This window comes from Hypanus sabinus, chromosome 2, assembly GCF_030144855.1.
Source record: "Hypanus sabinus isolate sHypSab1 chromosome 2, sHypSab1.hap1, whole genome shotgun sequence".
Lineage (NCBI taxonomy): Eukaryota > Metazoa > Chordata > Chondrichthyes > Myliobatiformes > Dasyatidae > Hypanus > Hypanus sabinus.
In genome coordinates, this window is record NC_082707.1 from 138580164 (window position 1) to 138603980 (window position 23817).

Here is a 23817-nt window from a genome sequence, read left to right on the forward strand (position 1 = left end):
TTTCGGACACGTTGCTTAGATTTAATTGCAAAGGAGAAAACGGGGAGGACAGTCCAGGGAAAGGAGTGCTATAGACAGATATAAATCTTAGAACAACAAAGGAAGATAACTGCCAGCATTTACTATCAAGAGTTATTTACAATTTTATTTGCATAAAATCATACCAGCATAAGTGGTGCATGCAAGTTCAATTTCAGCATTTAACCAAAGCTTGGATAGGGGCATGGAGAGCTATGCGCCCAGAGCAGGTTGATGTGAGTGGGCAGTTTAAATGGTTTCCACATGGACTAGATGGGCCATCGGGCCTGTTTCTGTGCTGTATTTCTCTATGACTCTATAAGTTACTGAAATATTGCAGTTGAGGAGGCAAACCAGAGCAACTTGGCTGTGGACAACTATATAATAGTCCCATTTCCCTCTCTTTCCCTGTACTCTGCAGTTCTTCCTTCTTAAAGACTGTGTAATTCTTCTTTGAAAATCACCATTGAATCTTATACCCCAGTAAAATTGTTCATCTGTAAAGAGCTGGACCCATCTAAATCCTCTTCTCCCACACCCCTACATCCCAACCATCCCTACCCCCTTCTGCCCAAGGACACTGAGAAGAAAACTGAGCGCACAATTAATCTTTAATCTTTAATTAATCTGAGCCTCTGCCTGTCATGTGTCACAGTTTGCAATTTTTGAAGCAACTTTGCTGACAGTCAAGAATTCGGGCCGTCAGTGCTGCCCTGTGACTGGCCGAAGTTTAACGGATTGGTCTTGTTCTCCAGTTTGTCTTCCCACATGGATGAAAAAGCCCTGCTTTTGTAAAATACTCCATCTACTGGCCTCAGTGAGAATAAACAGCTGATTCAACCTCAGGAAAGGCAGCATTTGGACTTTGGAACTTTTGGATGGAAGTCCAACAACTAACAATGATTCAGGTCCAACCCAAAAAAACCCAAAAAGCTAATGCCTCATCTAAAAGTTTTTATTTGAATATTACAGTTGTAGAGTTTCTAATAAAACTTGTAAGTGAAATCTGCAGTGGGTGTATGTTTTGACCTGTCTGTTTCTTTACACGAGACCTCCATTTAGACATGCATTCAAGATCCATTGACACAAGTCAGAAATACATCTGCAGATATCTGCACACAAACCTAATATTACTTTGTTTCATCCTGTGTTTCAATAATGACAAGTGCAAACATGGGGGTAAACTGAATTCTGTCTGGATCTGGTAATCGTAACTGAATTGTTCTCATTCTGCACAGGGTCACTTTGTGCATTCTGACTGTGGAACAGATGTTTGTTTACTGATGATTTGATTTAATGATATCTGCACTGCTTGTTAAAAGGACCCTCACCATTTCCCTGAAGAACATCTCTTTCTTCAGTTGCGTAGCTAGTTTTAATGCCTGAAGCAGCTTTTCAACTAGAGCTTAGGCAAGATAAGTAATTGTGTTGGGTGACATTTTTTGACAACAAGATAAAATGCAAATCTTTAGAGGATTCTTCCCTTCAATAACCAGTATATAGATAGAAAATATTTTATAATGCACTTGCTAAAATATTGGCAAGATTATTGCAGTTCCGTTAGAAGGTCCATTCTGAAAGAAGAGTGCTTACTTTAGATTAATAATAAGGTGTTTGGCAATGACTATCTCACATCAGAAATCTGTCATAGAATTGTACAGTTCTTTTTTCTGAGCCCCTGGTTCATTCCTGTTTTCTCCTCCCCATCCCCCAATTTCACAGCCATGAGACATTTGTTACATGCCATTCGCATGAGTTGTACTTCTTGCTCTAAGTTGGACATAAAAGTCAGTGGAGTAGAGTAGTTTGGCTCCATTTCAAATGCAAACATTTGGCTCCTGCATAGAGATTGCTAACATTTTAGATAGCAAGAAATGTAAAGGCTTTTTTTTCCAGGGGTGGGGGTGGGGGTTGTTGAGAGGGGATCAAGAGGTGTGGCTGCTAAATTGAAGCCAGACCTACGATGATTAATTTCAAGTGGCTCTTGCAAAGTAATTTTTATCTGGCTTTTTGGGAAGAGCAAGAAAGTGGCAATTTTCAGGCAACAGTGATGGACCATCAAACTGTATTGGTCAAGCCAGAAGCAAAATGCAAACTGGTCACCATTTTCCCTGAATTGCAGCATTTTGACGGCACGCAGAAATTGTCAGACTTTTTTATATGTGAGAATCTATAACAATATGTTCTCCAGAAAAATATTACTTTTTAAGCTCTTAATGGACTGGGGCTCCACCTCCATTTTAGGTCCTTTTCCGCCTCTTTATTACCCAGAACCACAGAATGTGTAAGTGCATATGTATCTTTCATCACAAAATCAAAAATGTATGTTTCGACTTGTGGAACGAAGTTGCCTGTCTACCTTCGCTCACATTTTTTAGTGCCTCCATTGCTGGTGGGCATTGGCTTTTTTTTGTGCCCTGGGTGTAGAAATCTCAGTTGAAAAGGTCACTGTTGCCAGTCGCTAACCTCTAAATGACCCCTTGACTTTACAGTCTAAAACTGCAGGAGCTGCGAAGGAGCAGGAGCCTTTCTGTACCGGCACTTATTTGCTGCTGTGGTGATAAAACTTCAGACAGCCTAATTGATGGGCTTGCTGACATAACAATACCTTGTGAAAGCAGAGAGTGGCAAAGCCTGGTCTTCATTTATGGACAGCTGGAAGGGGTGTTACAACTTCTTTCAGAGGAAAGCAAGCTAGCTGAAGCAATGAACTTTTACCATGTTTGTGCCTCTTGTGCAGACTGACATTTCATCTTAAACACTAAATATATTAAAATGGTCGACCGTAAGAAGACTTTGCAATCAACAGATGCCATAGTGAGCAGCTGATTTTACTGTGCCTTTAATAAGTTAAAATGAGAAAAAAAATCAACTGTGTTTTCAAATTGAGGTGTAAAATCTACCCTTTTCCTGTTTGTCTTAGGTTCATTAATGCCAGGAGAAGAATAGTACAACCCATGATCGACCAGTCAAATCGAGCAGGCAAGTCTCAAGTAGTTACTGTATTCAAGTCCCGCAGGCACAAATCTTCATCAAGTTATTCATCAGGAGTTCCTTCACCTGGTAAATAAACCCAGCAGCCAGGCATTCTGGGAGAGCTAACAACCCAGAATTCCAGTGTAGGGAGAAACCTCACTAACTGATACCAACTGGAATTTCCACCCTCACTTTCCCTAAGCTGCTTTGATTTCTTGTTAATGATGGTAATTGGGCAAATATACTTGCACCACAAATAGCTTGCTGAGTGGGTGCTGTTGCTGCAAAATCACTGGTTGTCTCTCTCAGCCTCTGATGCCTTTCCTTACTGCTCACAACTCCTGGGAGAATGCACTGTTATTATGTCATTGCTGCTGTTGATTTTACTGTTAATTATAGCTATGTATCCTTTAAAATGATTGTGGTTAAAATAAACCAAAACACAATACTCTGGTTGATAATTCTAAAATAAAATATAAGCCTGAGTATCAAATAGCGTTCCCTTTCATACACTTTTGTCACATATGACGAGGGGAAGAAAATATAGTCCCTCATTAACCAGTATAAATTATTTTCTTTATTTTTTAAAATCTTTCTGATAATTTCAGGCCAATCACTTGTTTTAATTTGGCTCATATACAAAATTAAGTCGGTAAGCATGTTGTGCAGACCATGGAGTTGTGTGCTTCTGCATTGCCGGAAGCTTTATTGAAGTCTTTTATTGTCACTCACACTGCTTTGATTTGATGTTGATTTACACCCGCTGCTTTACTTCAATATGTAAAGTGCTTCTTATTTCTGTGAATTGTGTACGTTTTCTCAAACGTGCTTCTTGGGGATCAGAATTGTTATTGTGCTGTGAACAGTATTAGATGGGCAGGAGCGAAAGTTGAGATTTCTTTGACAGCCAGAAAGAAATTTGGTTTATTTGTCAGGGGAGTAAGAGTTAACCTCAAAGCTGCATGACAAAACTCAGTAATTTCAAGATAGTGTGGAGAAAGTTTTCCTCTCTCACTCTGGAAGGCACTGACTCTAACTGGGATTTGGATCCACAGGTGCCTTCTGAGTACCTTACCCAAGTTTCTTCATGCGTGAGAGGCATCGCAGTCAAACCCAATGCTATCATTACCCAAAATCAACACACACATACACTCAAGAACAGATTATTGGAAAGAAGCTAGGACGGGTAGGCTTGGATGTTTTTTTTTCCAATTTTTCCCTCCTGTTCCCAAACCCGGGAAAATTATTTTTAATGTTCCTTCCTTGGCTGAGGTGAGGGGACTCACCACAAGCTACAGTTTTGAGTGTAAAAAGAAGAATTGAACAGCTGTAGGTGCAGGGGTAGGGAGCTGCCTTAGGCATAATGGGCTGAGTGGCCTTTCATTTTGCTGTGAAATTCACTGATCCTATCAATCTGGGCAATAAATGTCAAACCCATACTACAGCATATTTAATAAGTTAAAGATTTAAGGAACTGTCTGTTTAATTTATTTTTAATCATCATAAATTGCATACTATTCATAACACTATTCTTAGTTTTATGTAATTTGATGGTATTGATTGAATAAATCCACTAAATGTTAGTCTGGATGTCTTCATACTTAGAGTGCAATTAAAGAAGGTGTAGACAATAGTCACAGTTAATTATCCAGGGACAATCAGGGCACAATGCCCAACTAAGTAATCTTTAATTTAAGAGGCATTGACAGCACAAGCAGAGGAAAAATCTTACCCTTGGACAAAATAAGTTTCCAGATCTTCTCGGCATTGAGGAGAGGAGCTACCATTGCTTATACCTTTGCAATATAAAGTTGCACCTTTGATAAGTTTCTAGTTGCTAAGAATGTTCAAATCTGGGGCGATGCTGGGTTGTGGGGTGATGGTTGATGGCTTAATTTATTTCTTTAATTCCATTCATGTTTTTTTTGTGCGATGACTTATTGTGTTTGCTGTTTCAGGAGTAACTGCTGATTGTTTGGTATGTCTTTTCTTTCTCCTCTGTGTCTACGTTTGACTACAATCAGGTTTTCTTCTTGATCCTTCAGTAAGCCAAGGAGCAGCATACAGTCCAGAGGGCCAGCCAATGGGAAGTTTTGTATTGGATGGTCAGCAACATATGGGAATTCGGCCTGCTGGTAAGCCAAATGCAGTTGGCCCACATTTTAAATGTAGCATCATCACTTGCTCCCTCCCTCTCATCCACGTCACCTGTCATGCCCTACCATCACAAGGTTTTTCTCCTTGCCTGCTGCCTACCTTGCCTGTCTTCTTTGCACCCAAGGGGAAACAAATCTTGTAGACCAGAGATTTGTGAGGAATTTGTCCACCCCATGGATTCTAAAATACAAAAAAAAATTTAAAAGGGGTCTTTTTCACTATCTACTAGTCGACCTTGCTGATTTTCTGGCATCTTCTTGGATTTTATCTCCCTTCTAGGACCTATGAGTGGAATGGGCATGAATATGGGCATGGATGGGCAATGGCACTACATGTAACCTTCATCTAGTTAACCAATCGCAAAGCACGGGGGAAGTAAGTACAACTGGGCTGTTTATTCTGTCTATTACTGTAGTGCATTTAAAAAAAAATTCCCACCCACCCATTCCTCCATTTTTTTTTGCCTTGCCCGAATTTGCATGCTGTTCCAATGAAGGACCAGTTGTAATTATTTATCTCATGGCATTTGACACCATCCCACAAACTGCAAAAGGTCAGATAACTAATTTACAGTATGTAGTGCAAATTAGGTCTGAAGTCATTTGGATTAATTATGAAGCCTAGAGATTCAAACTCAAGCAGTGAATGAGCAATTGGGACATTTAAGGGAAAAGAAACAACTTAAGGGCACCCAATTGACTTAAGAGAAATTAACCAGGCTTCATGAAACGATATGAGCAAGAAGCGAGACTGTCCTTTGAGTGACATAAATCTGTCAGGAAACGATTGATTCACAAATTATCTTATGCAAAGATGAAATGTTGCAGTGTGCAATCTACAGTCTGGATGTAAGGCAATGGAAATACAGTGTCTTCCTCATTGGGGTTTCTCTCCCCCCCCCCCCCCCCACCCCGTGTAGGCATATCCATCACGTCTTGTGGGAGCTTTAAACAAAAGAGACAGGAAAAAGTAAAGAGAACCAGTGGCAGATATTAAGAGATGACGGCAAGTGAAGGAATGGATTTGCCAGCAAAGCTGATTGGCTGCAGTCTAAGTAATCCATCAGTTGGAGTGTGTCCAATGTCTGTGATGTTTGAGGAATTCAGATACAGCAAACACCAATACATCACATCGTTGAGGCATCAGAACATGAGGTTTTATTTACTGAAACTCTTTGTGAACATTGAGTCGAATGCTTACATCTAGAATAGGAGCAGGCTATTTTATTATTAAATTGCCTTCAGTCCTCTTGTTTCTAAAGTTGCACATTCTGTTGTCAGCAAACGATCTTTCCTGCAGTCACCTGTCTGGGTTGTTTTAGAGTGCTCATAGTTTTGTGTAAGATCTTTGAGTGGGTTACCATAATGTACCAGTGATGGAGTCAATTCCCTTCTGTCCTTCCTTCTCTCATGCAGTCAACAAGAAATGTAAAAAGCAATGTTCCCTAAAACAGTCATTGAGACAACATTTTCTCAGCTTGGATAATTCTTAATATAGGCCATATAATTTCTGGTCTGTTTAATTACATAACATATTTTATGCTTCATAACCAATTACATTAATGGCTTAATACAAACAATGTTATCCTCCCTTTATTTGATTATGCAGCCAGACAATATGGTATATTTGGTACTTAATTATCATCATCCAGTGAGCATGCTGCTGTGCTAGAATAAACAGAATTGAGTTGGACATATTACACAGTGCAGACTGTGTTATTGTCTCAGTATGGTTGTACCAGTGTGGTTACTACTCCTCTGCAGAATTACTTAACACAATGACAATATCTTTAGATACCAGTTTATGGTATCAAAAAAATCTGTGCGCAATTCTGTTGGTAAGTTCTAGGTGATGAAGAGAGCTAAAATTGTAATCTATGATTTAGACATTGATCGCCAATTATTTTATCTTAAAATTAATTCTAGCAAAATGGTTGGGCTCTGATCAGATTGACATTTACCGACAGGTCCTTCTCACTATGCCCACATCCCACACTCTGAGAGCTACAGGTACAACCCCCTCACCCCCCCAGCTTCCTTCTGTGCTTCAAGGAGTCCAAACAAAATGCACGACTCAACATTAAAAAAAACCCTCAAAAAATACACTAGGAAACCATTTCACCAATTTTCCTGAAAAGACTTTTAAAGAAGTCGGATACACAGAGGGATAAAAGAGAGGGATATCAAGTGCAAGAGATCTTCTGCACTCTGATCACATGTTATGTTTCTTTTAATAATCTCTGGTTTTACTTAATTTTCTTTTTTTTCTGTCATTCCCTGTATTCTTTCTGCCTGAAACTTGATCCTTCTTTTTCATGAACCTGTGACCCATAAGTAAGATTGAACACATGGTGATTAAATTAATCATTTTGACTTGCCTAGTGTGATTTATTATTAGAAAATTCATGTGATTATGTAATACATCAATATGTAATATATCAATATAACTGCAATCCAATATGCATAGAGATGTATGTCTCCTGACCACATACAAGTAACTACTATAAAGACATAAGGATAAGTTTTGTAGTTTTTTAAATGTTAACATATTGCATTTGTGTATTTCTGTCTCTTCAGGTTTACAAGGCATGCCAGGGGACTATGTATCTCAGGGCGGTCCTATGGGTATGAGTATGGCACAGCCAAGTTACACTCCTCCCCAGATGACCCCGCACCCTGCCCAGTTAAGACATGGACCCCCAATGCATTCCTATCTCTCAAGTCACCCACATCACCCAGCCATGATGATGCATGGAGGACCCCCGCCTCACCCTGGAATGCCAATGTCAGCACAGAGCCCCACAATGTTAAATCCTGTAGACCCCAGTGTGGGGGGGCAGGTTATGGACATCCACGCCCAATAGTATAAGGGAAAGAAAAGAGAACCACAAATGTAAGATTAACTTTTGAACAGATGTTGACACTTAATGGAATTCCAGACGAGCTGTGATTTTGTTTTCTCTCAACGTCAACAGAGGACCAATGACAAACCAAGGCCAATGTGACGTCAAAGGCCTTCTTCACCTGAACTTATCTCCAATGTAAAGTTCCTCTGGAAAAGACTGAAAGATTTATTACTACTGTAGCATAAATATAGGAACTAAGTTAACTTGTACATTTCTGTTGATCACTCTATTTCTGTTGCTTCCAATAGTTTTTAGAAAGAAAGTTATCCTTTTTCCACACTATGTGTGTTGTTCCCAAAATGGTTGTCCTCGTACAGCAAATGGAGTCATGTTTCTGACCAGGTTGCCCAAGTCCAGCCAAGCTGCCATAGAGGAAGGAGCTTAAGCGAAGATCTGTAGACTTCCTTGGATGTGGTACTAGGCGAAAAGTTTTATGAATGCACTCATATACCTGATTTTACTGGATTGAATAGGACCTGCACAATCCAAGTGAAGGGCCTGTGTCCAATCATGTCCTGGACTGACTCTTCATAGAGCTTCTTGATGGAACACTGAAGATGAAGTAGCAGCTTCCTCCTATGGCTGTGGGTCACAGCATTGAGAAAATTTTGTCACACAAACTATTCAGAATGCTCTTGGGTAGAATTTTCTTAATGAAATATCCTTTAGCTGGTCTTGAACCAAAAGAAAGACCTTTTTAAATGAACTCAAACTGCTTGGAACAAGCAATGGCTACAAAAAAAATACTGTAACATACTTGGTACAGAGAGTTCAGTATATTAATTGTTACATGTTAGATATCTATGTGTTTACCTCAATGAGAAATGACGAATGTTTTGCTAGTATCAAATCTGCTGTGGAATTGGTATTGTATGTCAATGAATTCCTTACTGTTATCAGCACGTGTCACTAGAAGAAAATGCTGTTTCCCTTGCGAGCTTTGTCAGATTACATAAATACTTGTATGAGGACTGTGACGTATGTTTAAAAGGTGTTCAGTCACAAATGCAGTAATAAATATTTCATTTTTAGATTTTTTTTTCTGTTTGATAACACACCTGGAATGACTTCAGCTTTCTTGAGACTTTCCGAAGGACTCCACAGGAAGTGTCTGCAGCTACAGGACTTTTTCTGTTTTATTTTCATTATTGTTGGGTTAGTTCAGTCCTGTATGGCTCACATTGTTTGCTGCTGAAAACGAGTAGTTGATGTGAAGCTTTATGTTTGATCCTAGAAACTGGTCATATTTGGAAGATATGTTTGCCACTTGTTCAGAAATGGCCACTGTTTCATTCAAAAGCAGGAAGAATTTGTTTTCTTTCGGGGAAACAGGAACTGGGACACCTAGGTTGAAAGAAACTTGAAAGAAATCTGTGGAGTATTTAAGAGGGTTTATATAATATATATACACAGGGTATCTTCTGTACAAAAAAACTTGTGTTATACAGCGTTTTGTACACAACATTCATCAACAGACTGAGATTCCCAGTAAATTTGCCAATATCTTGGTCACAGATGGGGGTTTAATAAAGTTCAAAAAATGTTACCAGCTGACCATATCCAGCTTTCCAGAATCTTCTGCCTCTGCGTGTCGAGATGATTTCATCCATTACAAATCCCAGAATTTGACTTCACTGGTAATCGTCACGGAAGCTCATTTTAAAGGGGTCAGTCGCACGCCTTCCCCCATCTAACTCGCTCCACCCCCCCCCCCCCCACTTCTCAGTGGTAGGATGCAAAATATCAGTTAATTTCAAACCGAGTATTCACCCCCCCCCGCCGTAAAGAACAAACGGACCGAATTATTCCAGAACTTTTGCAAAGTCAGTATGGTGGCGGGTGGGGGGGAACAATGGTATTTATGGAAATATGGAAAATCAGACTGGCCAGCATTTGACGTGAGTTATATTGTATCTAAAACCCTGGAGGTTTCTCCTTTTTGTTTACAGAGCTTCTTAATAAAAGTCTATTTAAAAAAAAAATCAGAGCCTGGGTTGATACCATGAAAACGTGTTATGCACAGGGTAATGGGCGAATGTTTAGACATTTTACAATGTGCTGAATATTTTGGGTTGCGGGAACGATGCTTCAGCGTGGCAATTCCAGTCTGCAAGCTGCAGGACCCAACCCCGCCATCTGCTGTGCTTAACCAGAACATTTTGGAAACTCCCCCTGCTTGGGAATTAAGTTATAATCATTTCATATCCCGATCCATTTTTTCCCCTCCGATCCGAAACTTAGGAGATGTTGCAGTTTCAGTCATGGTAAAGGCGCTCGCTGCACTCTGTATTGGAACCGAGGGTCCAATGATCAAACTAGTTCGCGGGTTCAGACTCATTGTTCTTTCATCTTCGCTGGGCCCTCCCAAAGAGCCCCTAGAATATTCTCTTGCTCATTTACTCACAGGGAGGGTTTTTGTTTACAACCCGTTTGCAAAGTGATCAGTCTCGAGAACCGAGGCCAAATGCCCAAGTTTGTAACGCTTCCCCTCATCAACCCCTGCATTTAATTTCGTTCTAAATGCTCCCACTGTTTATCTGGCGTAGCTCCCTCTGAAGAGCAGCGAGACCCGCTGTCAGTGAAAGAACGGCGCTTGCGCCCAATTGGGAAATATATTTCTTCTCTTAACTTTATTGCTAATGAACTTTAAAAATGATGGGCGAGAGAGATACGAGACATATTCCTATCGTTACATCAGGGTCTGGGGGTTAATCAGTTATAACAAACGATTTAAACCTGAAGTCTAAGGTGCAATTGCTGTTTTCCACTTGTGTGTTTGTTAATAAATTTAAATAGTTGTTGATTCTCGTGCGGGGTGCACTCCGACTTGCTGGCCAGGTTATTAATTTCAATGAATGGTGCAAAATGGAAAAACTGGATTGCCGTTCAAAATTGAAGGGCCCTTTAGCCCATTTGTTCTAAACTTTAACATCACAAAGGATGACGAATAAATCTGGTGAGTTTAGAATATTCTGTTGCATCTTTCCGAGCTTTTAAAACCTGTTTGTCAGATGGTTTGATTTTCACCTGATATGGAAAAGCCATTTAGCAATCTTTATTGGAGGTGTATTTGTGTTGAGTAGAATGTGCAAGATTGAAGTCGTTTAGCAAATAGAAAGTTGATATATTTGTCCAGGAAAAAACACAAACCGGGGCTTTGTGCTGACGGGAACGATGCTGTTCGCTAGATTGCTTGGTAGGATCTGAGAAAGCGGAAAGTTTGATAAAGATTTGGTATCGACTACACGGCTAAATGTATTCTCGGGGAAATTGATTAAAATGAAACAAGCAGTTCCACTAAAGTAATTTAAGCGAAGAAATCTATAAAAATCAAAGTACAAAAAAATACCATTTACATAATTGACAACTGCAAATGCAAAACTATTTTTTTCACAATAAAAACAAGAAAAGTCATCACATTTCTTAAGAATTGATTGCTAGACGCAGACTCAAATAAATTATTAGTGAAATAAATGACCAGGCCTAACGCTTAATTTCTTTTGCTACAGACTCGTTTACACTTAAGAACGTGTTAAAACCAGCGAAGGGGAAAAAAGCTGTAAATTTGAATAGCCTGTATAAAGACTTTTCTGCATTTTGGAATTTTTAACCAACCATTTTAGCTGTAAACATGTTACTATGGAGACTCCTTGTATCCCAACCCCTAGAGCCCAGAGTGGGTCAGAGAAAACGCCGCTATTTCTGGAGATCATTTATCACTGTCACCAGATAATGATTCCCGCAGCAACCTCCTATTGATGTTTATAATTGCATTATCTCATATGGAATGATCAATGAAAACAGGAGCCAGGCATGGGATAATCGGCAAACGCCTCCAACAAAACAAAACTTCTTTGCTCTTTTCAAAAGATAAGCAAAAAAAAAAATCTCTTTACAAACTCGATTCACGTTTGGGCTTAGCTTCAGTTTCAGAAATCCAAGAAGGTTACTGTGCCGACGTCTGAAAAGTCCGCAGATAACCAACATGAACAGGAGAATAAGAATCAATTCGGATTGTGTTACCGCCTCTCACGGAAGTTATGACAAATTACCTGTGAACGCTTTCTGCGAGGATACTTAGCTATTATCTCAGGGCCCAGCTAAATCAATGCAAATGAATGCTCGGACTGCACTTGTGTGACCCTCGCCGTGCGTACGCACGGGATCGCCTAAAATACATTTTGTTTTGCTGTAAAATCTACTAGCCTTGATTTCAAACTATCAGTAGTTAAGCGTATTCTTTAATTACGTTTAAGGAAGGGTTCTTTTTCGGCCTCAGGGGTACTTCTTTGATAAATCTCCTTAAAATATTTACTAGTTGAAAACGAATGCGAGTATTTTTTTCAAAACAATTGACACTAATCGACAAGTTTGACTTTGTGACAAGTTATTCTTGAAAACACATCCTAATTAGAATATTAGTCCAAAGCATAGACTAACTCGTTTTAATATCATGTTCTGGGACATTTTACTGTCTGCGGAATGAAATTCTACTGGAAAAATACAGCGCTGCATATTTATCACACGTCAGTTGAACTCTGAGTCTATATATTACCATTCATTGTCGCTTTCCTTAAGCGAAATCGATGTCATGCAGAAAAAATGACTATCTTTCGCCCTTTTTATATGTTTTGCATCCGCTGTGCGGTCACATTTAACAATGAATTGCATTCAGTCGGAAGCCGTTACGGTTAGAGCAAGAACTGGCAACGGGAGTACCGAGGTTTACATTAAGTTTGTGTCAAATCCAAATTTCTGCTTCACTGCTGATGTGCTTTAGAAATCTTTATATATCCGTCGGTATGGTAAATTATGATTCCTGTTGACCTAAGCTGGATGTTGTAGACTTATTGGTATTTTTTTCTCAGTGCAACGATGTTTATTTAATAGTTTTTGATTGTTCCCGGAAATGTCAGACCGTCTTTAAGATCAGGTTTTGCTTTGCTTCCAGCTCATCTCTTCTTCAACCTGTACATAATATATTGGTTTCAAGATCAGTCTTCACCGTATCGCCCTGCAAATTGGACTCCAGTCATTTTATTATGAATACAATGGATTATCTCCCAGTGTGTAACTATAGGAATAGCGTTATCGTTACCTATCGGGCACCAAGTCAGTTTATTTGAGAGTAAAGAAAAAAAGTGCACATTCAAGCCGATAGTATTCTATATTGGTCATAAAATATACAAATGTAAGTGACATCAGGCTATATCTGTCTCTGCATACAGGTCACACTTTGACGCAGTCAGTATGTAACAATATACCAAACCGCACTGAGAAATATTAAAACCAGTGCAAAAGACAACTTATATCATGTAAACCATTCAATTGGGGCTCGCGGGGAATAGAATTGACTTGAGTCACGTTTTTATCTCCTTTATCTGTTTAAGGAGGCTGGATGAGCTTTTATCCAACGGATTATATATGAAGACATTTTGAAATACATTACCTTGCAATGTGGATGTAAACAGTATGATTTGGGATGTCGGCATTTGTAATGTTACTGCGTTATCATAATTGAAACCGTTAGCTTAAAGATAAGAGGCAAATGACAGGAATGCTGTAAGAGCCTGTATTCCTGAAGTACAATCATTGCTTCATCAGTAAATGTGGATTTCCTGGCGGCACAATCAGATTACTGTATCTCCGTTCTTTTATCGAACAAGTTTAAAAACAATAAAAATAAGCGTCAACAGATTATTCCCCACAGGAAGCTCCGAAATATTTTGCATAATTATCCCTAGTGCGTAAATGCCAACTCTTATTTGCTTTTGACCAAGGCCGGAGGATGAAGATGGAGGTAATGAAAGAAGCCTAGCTATTATTTGTAGTATTTCCCATCTTTATAGGTAACATTTCTGGCTCTGTGGAGACTCTGATTTGCAATAAACATAGAGAAGAAATGCAGAGGAACGAATGTCATTAAAACTCTTCCGATGTACTGACTCAACCGCACACTCGTTATTCAAAAGTGCCTCGACAGCGGTGTTTTAAAAAAAATATATAATTGAAAATGATTTTACAAATAAATGCAAATAAAGTTTTAACGGACATCATTTCCCCATTAGCAATTTGATTTATAAAACTCGCATGGCCAATCAATGTATAGCGCTTTATGCGAAGAATGCTCACTATCAATATTACAAAAAATATTAAAGCCTGCTGTAACACGCAAAGCGCCGAGCTATTAGAAGTACTGATTAATAACTAGCAGGATATTATTCACAGCCTTTTCTGCCCGACTGCCTTTTTGAATTAGAGACGGTTGCACACTCTCCAGTGAGTCTACCTCTAGTCTAGAAGAAATGAATGACGGATATTTTTCCTCGCTCTCCTCGACTTAATGATGTAAATATTCTAATTAGTAAATCACACTGCTCAAGGGAAGACCGAGAGATCGAATCGCCCTCCCGCTCCGCAAAAGACGCTGCAGTTTGCCTTTTGCTTTACTGATGAAAATGTCTTTAAAAAAAACAAAAGAAGCAACATATAAAACTTGAGATAAAGTTGAGCCTGCAGCTTTCAGTTGAGGAATCTTGGCTATATCCAATCTGTTCAGATTTAATTAGAAGCCTCGGGTGCGAAGTTTAGATGAAGACCCTCTTTTTCCTCATTAGTTTCTCATCACTAATCTTGGGTCTTATATGTCTTAAAGGTTGTCAACATTTGACCAATTCCGTGAAAAAAACACAACTATAGCTCCAGGAGTCGCAGTGCACGGCAAATAAATAGTGTTCGAACCAGCGGAACTAACAGGCGCAAAAATGTTGATAATTTATCGTTTTAAATCGTTGTTATTACTTAGCAAGCATTCAATTTTTTCCCTCAATGCAGAATAAAAAGGTTATAAATATCCCGCGGGTAGTTGGTGGCTAATGCGGGTATTAATTGCATAAAGATTTCATGATAAGTGTAAGTAACAATCCTGGATGGAGAGCTGGGCTGTGTTCAGGATCTGGATGGGGGGAATGAATATTCGTCAGCGATGAACTGCTGCGGGACACAGCAAGCGGAGGGAGCGGCATCCGAGCGCCCCCTACTGACCGCAGCGAACGGAGCCGTGAAGCTGACCTGCAGCCCAGCACGTGGGGCAGAGCAGTGGACAGCAATCGGTGCACTGCTAATGCTGGTGATCACGGCAGTTTTACTCCTCAATTACGTGCACACACGCACACTCACACAACCGATCACACAATGCATGCGAGAATTTGTTGAAATGCAGACACAGGTGCTGTATATTAGAAACCTACCACTTTTCTTTCAGGAATACTTAAGTTTTAACATTTGGTTTCTCCCACTGTAATAAAAACTAGTGTGTACTGTACTGAGCCCATCAAGGTGCAGTCGCGACTTTCCTTGCAATCAAATGGAAACCCTATGGTTCTTTGGAACCTTCGGCTTTAGAGTGGTTGGCTGGGTTGGAATGGCTGCAAACCGCACGTTCAGGAATCGACCGGATTTCTTCAGTGCAGAAGTTACTGACATTCTACCTGAAAGCAGCCCGTGGCATCGTAGCTGAAAGTTAATATTCTGGAACATCTGCGAACCATAGTGTCGCCAAATCTCTCGGGAAGGCGTGTTCACCTGTGCAATTAGTCCAAATATAGTTTATCAATAAAGTACATATCTGGCCGAGCAATGTTTATGTACTGAATGCTGTCCTGAAGGGAAGACTTCTTAAAAAGAGTGGGCGTCCAATTTCACTTAAATTTAAATGTCCTGTTATTTGCAAAGTACGAATTCCAGCAACACCGCGGTGAACATAAATCAACAAATTGCACAAAACACTGCGTTTACTTTAAAATTTTAAAATAAATTATAAAAGCTGAGCCAATTCTAAGCCACGGTAAAAAAAACAATATATGCAAGATTTGTTTGAATACAATTATAATGATGGTTCAAATATTCAAAGTACATTCCTATTACCCATTAAGAAGAGGACAAATGTCATTTTCCCAAGGTATGGACAAAATTAGCCACCAAGTTCCCTTAAAATAATAAGCAAATAACAAGGGCGTTATCAGCACTCGGAGTTTATTTATCAGTCTAGGCACTTCACTACGATCTTTCAGATCACTTAAAAGCATTTTTGCTCCGCGAAAACCGTGAGGATCAGAACACGACTCACTCATTTCATGTGACTGGTACATTCTATTGTTAGCGTTCATATTTTAGTGGTTGTAGAGGTTTGTAGGATAACGTCGTATTTGTGCAAGACCCCCTATTCAATACGGTGCAGCAAATAAACAGACATGTATTTCATAGTTGAAGGTGTAGCACGTTTTACCTTGGAACGACTGAAGATAGAATTTGCGGTATTGCATGGAAAATAAACAATTTCTAGCAATACAGAACACTATTCTGTAAACTATAATGCAACATTTTATTTTTATTTCTGAAACGTTTAACTAAGTTCAACTTAACTCATTCTCAACCATTTTAACATCCCATTTTCTTTTAGCTGTTTTAACACAACGGAATCAGTACACGTCTAATTTGGGAGGAAAAGCAGAATAAAATAACATAAAACGAAGCCAGAGGAAGAACTAAAAACTCAGTAAACTAAAGGAAATATTGATTTTCCAGATCGGGTAATGCAACAACAGAGTCACAAAAGTTAGAATTATTGGACAAAATGCTTTAGGGAAAAATCAGGTAAAATGTTGTCACTGTGCTAATAATATTGTAAATAATTACTGCCTCTATTGGTCATGTTAAAAACTATTTGCAACATTGATATTATTTAGTTACAAATAACATTTCATTCAGTTACAGCCAGTGCACGTGTGAAAATTACGCCTTCAATCCAAAAAAAATTCAGTGGAAAATGTGATCCAGAGTAACTTTACTAGTATATGTGTGATGGAATCCCAGTGTCATGATTGTTTTGTCTGACAATTTAAGTAAACAATTTATAGGTTGGATGAAACGCATAAACATAGGCAGAGATTTTAAAAAATAGGTTGGGAGCCTCCTTAGTCCCTTTTCTATCCACACAATGGAGAGTGACAGAATGAGATCAGACTACTGTACTTCATTCACAAAGAAAAAACCTGGCTTTTTGAAACTATGTTAAAAATACAGAGACAATTAACATTAAATGAAATGTTTAAATGACAGCAAAAAAAGTTTTAAAACAAATAGTATCAGGTAGCAATATCGTACCAAACCCTTAGTACCAATGACAGGAGATATTAATGTACTGAAAATGGATGCTAGAGGAAGTTTTACTGGGAAGCTGCATTTAGCAATGAGGAGACCTAGTTAGCAGCTGGAAGCATTGGTGCTGAAAAGCAATAGCTGGTGTCAGGAACTTTCTTTAAGCTTTGAAGACTGCAGCTGACAGCAATATATAGTTTTCTAATAACAGTTAGTGGCAGGGGATAGCTTACCCTTCATGAAAAGTAGCACTGTACATAGCTCTTTCAATTTTGATATCAGAGTAAATTAATCTTAAATGACTATTTCATAAGTGAATTCAGTAATCGATTGAGTTGGAAAACGGGCACAGAAATACGTTACAGTGTTTTAGAGCATAGCTGGCTAAATGAACATAGGTTCCTGATCATTTATTCCCACCTTTTCAATGTTTACTCATGTAATATCCCAGCTATCTATTCCACTTTAGACTTGCCTTCAGAGCCTTAGACATTTGGAACTATTTCAATTATAGGCAGCACACTATACATGTATGCTGATGCACTGTGGAAATGTTTGCCAAATCATTTTCCTAAGAGAGAGAAACAAATCAAGCAACATTAAAGTAAAACTTTGAAGACTGGCTTGCACTCTCAAATATTTACTGTTGTTTCAATACCACACCCCTTCATATGCGCGGAGAGATCAGGCAAAAGCCGCAGGCTATGGTGATACGCAAAATGCAGTCACCACAGAACAGAAACTTTGCAGGAAGGGATAAGCAGTGCTAAGGAGGGTCAGAGGAGCTGTGGCCTACAAAACATGAGTTCACCATTCACTGTGTCTTGTGCAACACTCATCTCAGTCACCAGCGGAGAGGAAAAGGCCCAGAGTAAAGTCATCTGGTCATCAGGCAGAAAGCAGATCAGAGCCAGTCCCTGAAGTGAGCGACAGCGAGTGACAGGCTGGCTGTGACTTGAACTTTTGACTTTATTTTTGGCAGTAAAGTGGCCAGTTGCTTGAACAACTGGTTAAAACCTGCCTGCTCTCCTTCACCAACCACCACCTCGAATAACTTACCTAAACAACAAACAAGGAGAGCAAAAAAAACAAATGAAATGGTTAATCAAAAAGCAGGACAGGATACTTTCACATTCGTAGCTTTCACAGTAACTACTACATCCACATTATCTGCCTTTCCCACTTTTTATGTAATAAGTGACGAAAGAGTTAATTATACTAAAGTGCAATTCTGTTCTCATTGGGAAGCTACCCCTAAAACCACCAAGTTTCTGACATATTAATTTATCATTCTGCTTTCCTGGTTACAGATTTACTTCTGAATAATTGCATTTAATTTTACTAATGTAGTTAAACTTGTCTGTCAAGAATCGTGTGCTAGATTTTGAGTACCATCTGACAACAGAAAATATAAGAAGGAATGCTGAAAAACCAGCTCCAGCCTTACCTTTTCCCTCAAGGTCACCAGCCAATCTCTGAATGACCTTAGTTTCCTAAATAGAATCCACGGCAGCCAGCTTGATCCATGTTGATGAACATTCCTTGCCCACTGAAACTTAATTTGCTCAGTACAGGACTGACTGGTATTCAGGAAGCATGGGTATGTTTTCCTCACTCCATTTTCTAGCCTGGCTCACTGTCATCACTTCATAATCACTCATCACCTTCCTGCTTGCTTGCTCCTCTCTCTTTGATCCATCCTCTCTTGTCATTTGAAGATGTATAATTAATAATATTGCTAATACTTTTTTTGTACTTCCTTCTCAAAACAGAATTTCAACTGAACTACTTGCAACTATTTCCTCATTTCCATCTGTTAGCAGACAGGTGTTAACTAATTTCATATTTAGGTCTAATCCAGATAAAAATGTCTATCACTGTATAAGAATGGTCCCAAATGATTCAGCGATTGGTTTAAATATGAGATCCTCATTTTTTTTGCAGTTTTGTCATTGACATTCTCCTAAGCATCAGTTTGTTGACCCTGCCTGTGGCATGAGTGATGACATGAATGGTAAATGGACAGCACCTGTCAGAGAGGAAAGCATTTAAGAATCCTAGGGAAGGGACATGCAAGAAGATATTTGTTTTCCAACCCACCCTTCTCCACAACAGCTAGTCAGAAGGAGTACTTAAGGATCTATAATGCCTTAACCCTAATATCAATATGTACTTAGTAGATGGCAGGTGGTGGAATTCCTTCTAAATGGCAAGCTACCAAACAGCGGCATTATTGATTCAGAGAAGCATGTCATTGGTGTGTAAATCAGGCTAACCCGGGAGATCAAGGCAAGGTCAGCAAACTGTAGGTTAGAAAAATGCCAAGGGCAAACTGCCAAAAAGCTCTCAGAGAAAAAAAATGGCTTTACTGATAATGGGATTAAAATAAAAGTATTGGGAACTCTTCCACCACTATGCTCATTGTAGTAATTGGCTATGAAGTGGGTAGGAACAGTTTAGCTAAGGTAATGCTGCAGGTGGAGACATGTTGGAGCCTGTAGCTTTGTGAGGATTCTCTTGATATTGTGCATTTTGTAGACACCTACCGTCTCATATAGACCAATTACACACTGTCACCAAGAGGATTAAAAATAATAGTCATAGACACAGATCACCTGCACGGGAAGGGTATTTACTTTCAATGTCACCACCTCCATAGAGGTTTCTTGTCAAGGAGCTGGAGTTTGCCAAGGGCTGTTATCTCTGGCAGCTCAGTTGGAGATCAAGTCAGTGAAGGTGAAGACTTATTTCTCAGGATTTGGCAAAATTGGGAGCATTCCTCCTTACTGAGCAGACAGGGACTGAGCTTTGTGAAAAAATATCTTGACAGTTGACCAGCATGCTTCAGTATCAATTAATTCAACATAATCTTTCTCCTCCAGGTCAGCTCTTCATGGACTGTTGCCTGAAACTGGACTTCCATATGCGCAACCTTCGAACCTCACCAACATCTATTTTGCAATCCTGTTGTTGCAGGGAGACATTTGGTTTATTGTTTTTCGCAAATAATAACGTATTTGATGATAGTTTTGGTGGATGTGGGGACATTATTTTGTCTGGCCATGGTGGCAATGGAAGCTTGTCAGTTTGAGCTGTAGGACATAGAATGAATCTCCTGGGAACCGATTTTTGTACTTCTCTTTCTAGGTGGCATAAAAACAGAGGGATGAAAATTGCTGCTTAAGCTGCAGATGTTTACCTGCATGGATGCGTGCACATGGTGGCACATTAACAGTGGGGCAATCCTTTGCAGTCATGAATGAACAATTATTGTACACAGAAGCACATAGGGCCATTTGGGTGCCATCAATAATAACACTGGACCTTGGGTAACCTTGCTACTTGAAAAATGCAGTGGTCTCTCATGCTGTTGTCAGATGTCCATGGGGAAAGTTAAAGTGCTACCTCTGGCAAACAATGCATCAGTCACCTGCTCTATACATTTGGACGCTGCAAATTTACTGACGTCTCTAGTGGTAGCCTCCATTGAGCACGAGACATAAAACACAAGGGACTTACAGCATGTCCTGGAGATTGGTTACCATTCAGATTGAAGCATCTAAAACATAAAAATGTCAGAGTTCTCTGGATGAATACTGAAGGCAAACCCAAGTGTCTGCTTATGTACGTAGGTTAAAAGTGGATGGACTGCCATTTCAATATGTCTCGTATCTTTATATTTCTTCTCTAAATTACTTTTAAAAAGGAATTTCATAGAGCTACTCATGCCAATGATTTAGGCACCCATATGCACAAAGAAAATCAGCAGCTTTTCACACAAGTGTCACTTATGCTTTAGGGACTGAGTTGAAGCTAACAGTGCTTGATATTATTCTAGAGGACATATATATTTCGCATAAGTACATCTCCCAGCAGAAAATGGAAAATCAGTGACTGATGAGATACTTACTATTTTGTAAATTAACTTTGGTAAATTTGTAAATTTATTATTGTCCCATGTATCAAGGTACAGCAAAAGACTTGTCTTGCACACTGTTCATACAGTGCATTACACAGTGCATCATGGCAGTACAAAGTAAAACGATTGTAGAGTGCAGAGTAAAATGTTATGGTTTCAGAGCAAGTGCAGTGCAGGTAGACAGTAAGGCTTAAGGTCAAGTGTCTATCTTATCGTACTAAGGGACCTGTTCAACTCCCTTATAACAGCAGGATGGAAGTTGTCCTTGAGCTTGGTGGTAGGTGCTTTCAGGCTTTTGTGTCTTCTGCCTGATGGGAAGGGGAGGAAGGCAGAATATCTGGGTTAGGCAGGGTGCTTGATTGTGTTGGCTGCCTTACTGAAGCAGTGAGGAGTTGGAATCTGGGAAGGGGAGGCTGGTTTCTGTGATGTGCTGAACAGTGACCATAACATTGTGCAGTGTCTTGCAGTCAGGAGCACAGCAGTTGTTATTCAAAGCCACAATGCTTCTGGATAGGATGCTTTCATTGATAAGAAATTAATGAGGATCAAATGGAACATGCCAAATTTCTTTACCTCCTGAGGAAGGATAGATGCTGGTGAATTTTTTTTGGCCTTGGTGTCTGTGTGGTTGGATCCGGGACAGGCTATTGATGATGTTCACTCCTATGAACTTTAAGTTCTCAACCCTCTTGACACCACTGATATAAACAGGGACATCTGCACCACCGTTCCTTCCCAAGGGCAAGGACAGCTCTTTTGTTTTGCTGACCTTGAGGGAAAGGTTGTCATGACCTTTTATCTTCTCATGACCTCATGTCACTAAACTTTCTACCTCCTTCCTGTAGTCCAATTCATCATTAACTGAGATATGGTCCACCATATAAGACCAGAAGACCATAATGTATAGCCCAGAATCTGCTCTGTCATTTCATTATGGCCTATCCATTTTTCCTCTCACCCCAATCTCATGCCTTCTCTGCATATCTCTTCATACTCAGAGCAATCAAGAAACTATCAATGTGTGTGCCTTAAATATTCATAAAGACTTGGCCTCCAGAGCTGCCTGTGGCAATGAATTCCACAGGTTCACCACTCTCTGGCTAAAGAAATTCCTCCTCTTCTCTGTTCTAAAAAAGTGCTTCTCTATTCTGAAGCTGTGTCCTATGGTCTTAGATTGTCCCCAACCATAGGAAACATCCTCTCCATATTCACTCTATTGAGGCCTTTCAACATTCAATAGGTTTCAACTAAGTCACCCCTCATTCTTCTGAATTCTAGTGAATACAGACCAGAGCCAGCAAACGTTCTTCATATGACAAGCCATTCAATATTGAAATCATTTTCATGAACCTCCTTTGAACCCTTTCTAGTTTCAGCACATCCTTTCTATTGTAAGGGGCCCAAAATGGCTCACAATACTCCAAGTGAGGCTTAACCAGTGCCCTTATGAAGCCTCAAAATTACATCCTTGTCCTCTTGAAATGAATGCTATCATCACATTTACCTTCAACTTGGCTTCAACAGACTCAACCTGCGAATTAACCCTTACAGAATCCTGCACAAGGACTCCTTATTCCTAACACTGTATTCTATTTGCTACTTCTTTGACCATTCTCCTAATCTGTCTAAGTCCTTTTGTAGCCTCTCTCCTTCTCAAAATTACTTGTCCCTCCATCTATCTTTGAATCATCTGCAAACTCTGCAACAAAGCCAACAATTCCGCAATCGACATATAACATGAAAAAGAATTGGCCCCAACACAGTCCCTGTGGAACACTACTAATCACTGGCAGCCAACCAGAAAAGACTCCCTTTATTACCACTCTTTGCCTCCTGCCAATCAGCCACTGCTTTACCCATGCCAGATTCTTTCCTGTAATACTACAGCTTGTAACTTGTTAAACAGCTTCACGTGTAGCACCTTGTCAAAGACCTTCTGAAGATCAAAGTACTCAACATCAACCAATTCTCCTCTGTCTATCCTGCTTATTATTTCTTCAAGGAATTCCAACAGATTTGTCAGGCAAGGTTTTCTCTTGAAGAATCCATGCTGACTATGGCCTATTCTATCATGTGCCTCCAAGTATCCCAAAACCACATACTTACCAATCGACTCCAATATCTCCCACCACTGAGGTCAGGCTAACTTGCCTATAATTTCCTTTCTTCTGCCTGTCTCCCTTCTTGAAGAATAGAGTGACATTTCTGGAACCATTCCATAGTCTAGCGAATCTTGAAAGATCATTACTATTGCCTCCAGAAGCTCGTCAGCCACCTCTTTCAGAACTCTGGGGTGTACACCATCTGTTCCAGGTGACTTATCTACCTGTAGTTTCCCAAGAAATCTACAGTTTATCTACAGTTTCCCAAGAACCTTCTCTCTAGTAATGGTAACTTCACGGCCCCGACACCTGGAACTTTCACCTACTGCTAGCGTCTTCTACACTGAAGACTGATGCAAGGTACTTTTTCAGTTCATCCACCATTTCCTTGTCCCCCATTACTACCACTCCAGCATCGTTTTCCAGCAGTCCAATATCTGTTTTACACTTCATGTGTATGAAGAAACTTCTGGTATCCCCTTTAATGTTATTGGCTACCTTACTTTCATATTTCATCTTTAGCTTCTTAATGACCTTTTCAAAGTTGCTGTCTATTGATTTTTAAAAGCTTCCCTATCCTC

At 39.6% G+C, this 23817-nt stretch overlaps 1 protein-coding gene across 9 annotated transcripts in view; it reads left to right on the forward strand.

Annotated features, from left to right (window-relative positions):
• Positions 1-9087, forward strand: part of meis2a (Meis homeobox 2a) — a 109625-nt gene extending 100538 nt beyond the window's left edge. For 2 of the 9 annotated variants that reach the window (XM_059955780.1, XM_059955789.1), the window contains 4 exons: positions 2942-3000; positions 5019-5129; positions 5431-5526; positions 7728-7833. In XM_059955780.1, coding sequence (XP_059811763.1) covers positions 2942-3000; positions 5019-5129; positions 5431-5489 — 229 coding nt within the window. In that variant the 3' untranslated portion in view covers positions 5490-5526; positions 7728-7833. Of the gene's footprint in view, positions 1-2941; positions 3082-5018; positions 5130-5430; positions 5527-7727 lie in introns of all 9 variants that reach the window. The other 7 variants (XM_059955719.1, XM_059955738.1, XM_059955746.1 and 4 more) reach the window with 5 other exon arrangements.
• Positions 9088-23817: the final 14730 nt, after the last annotated feature.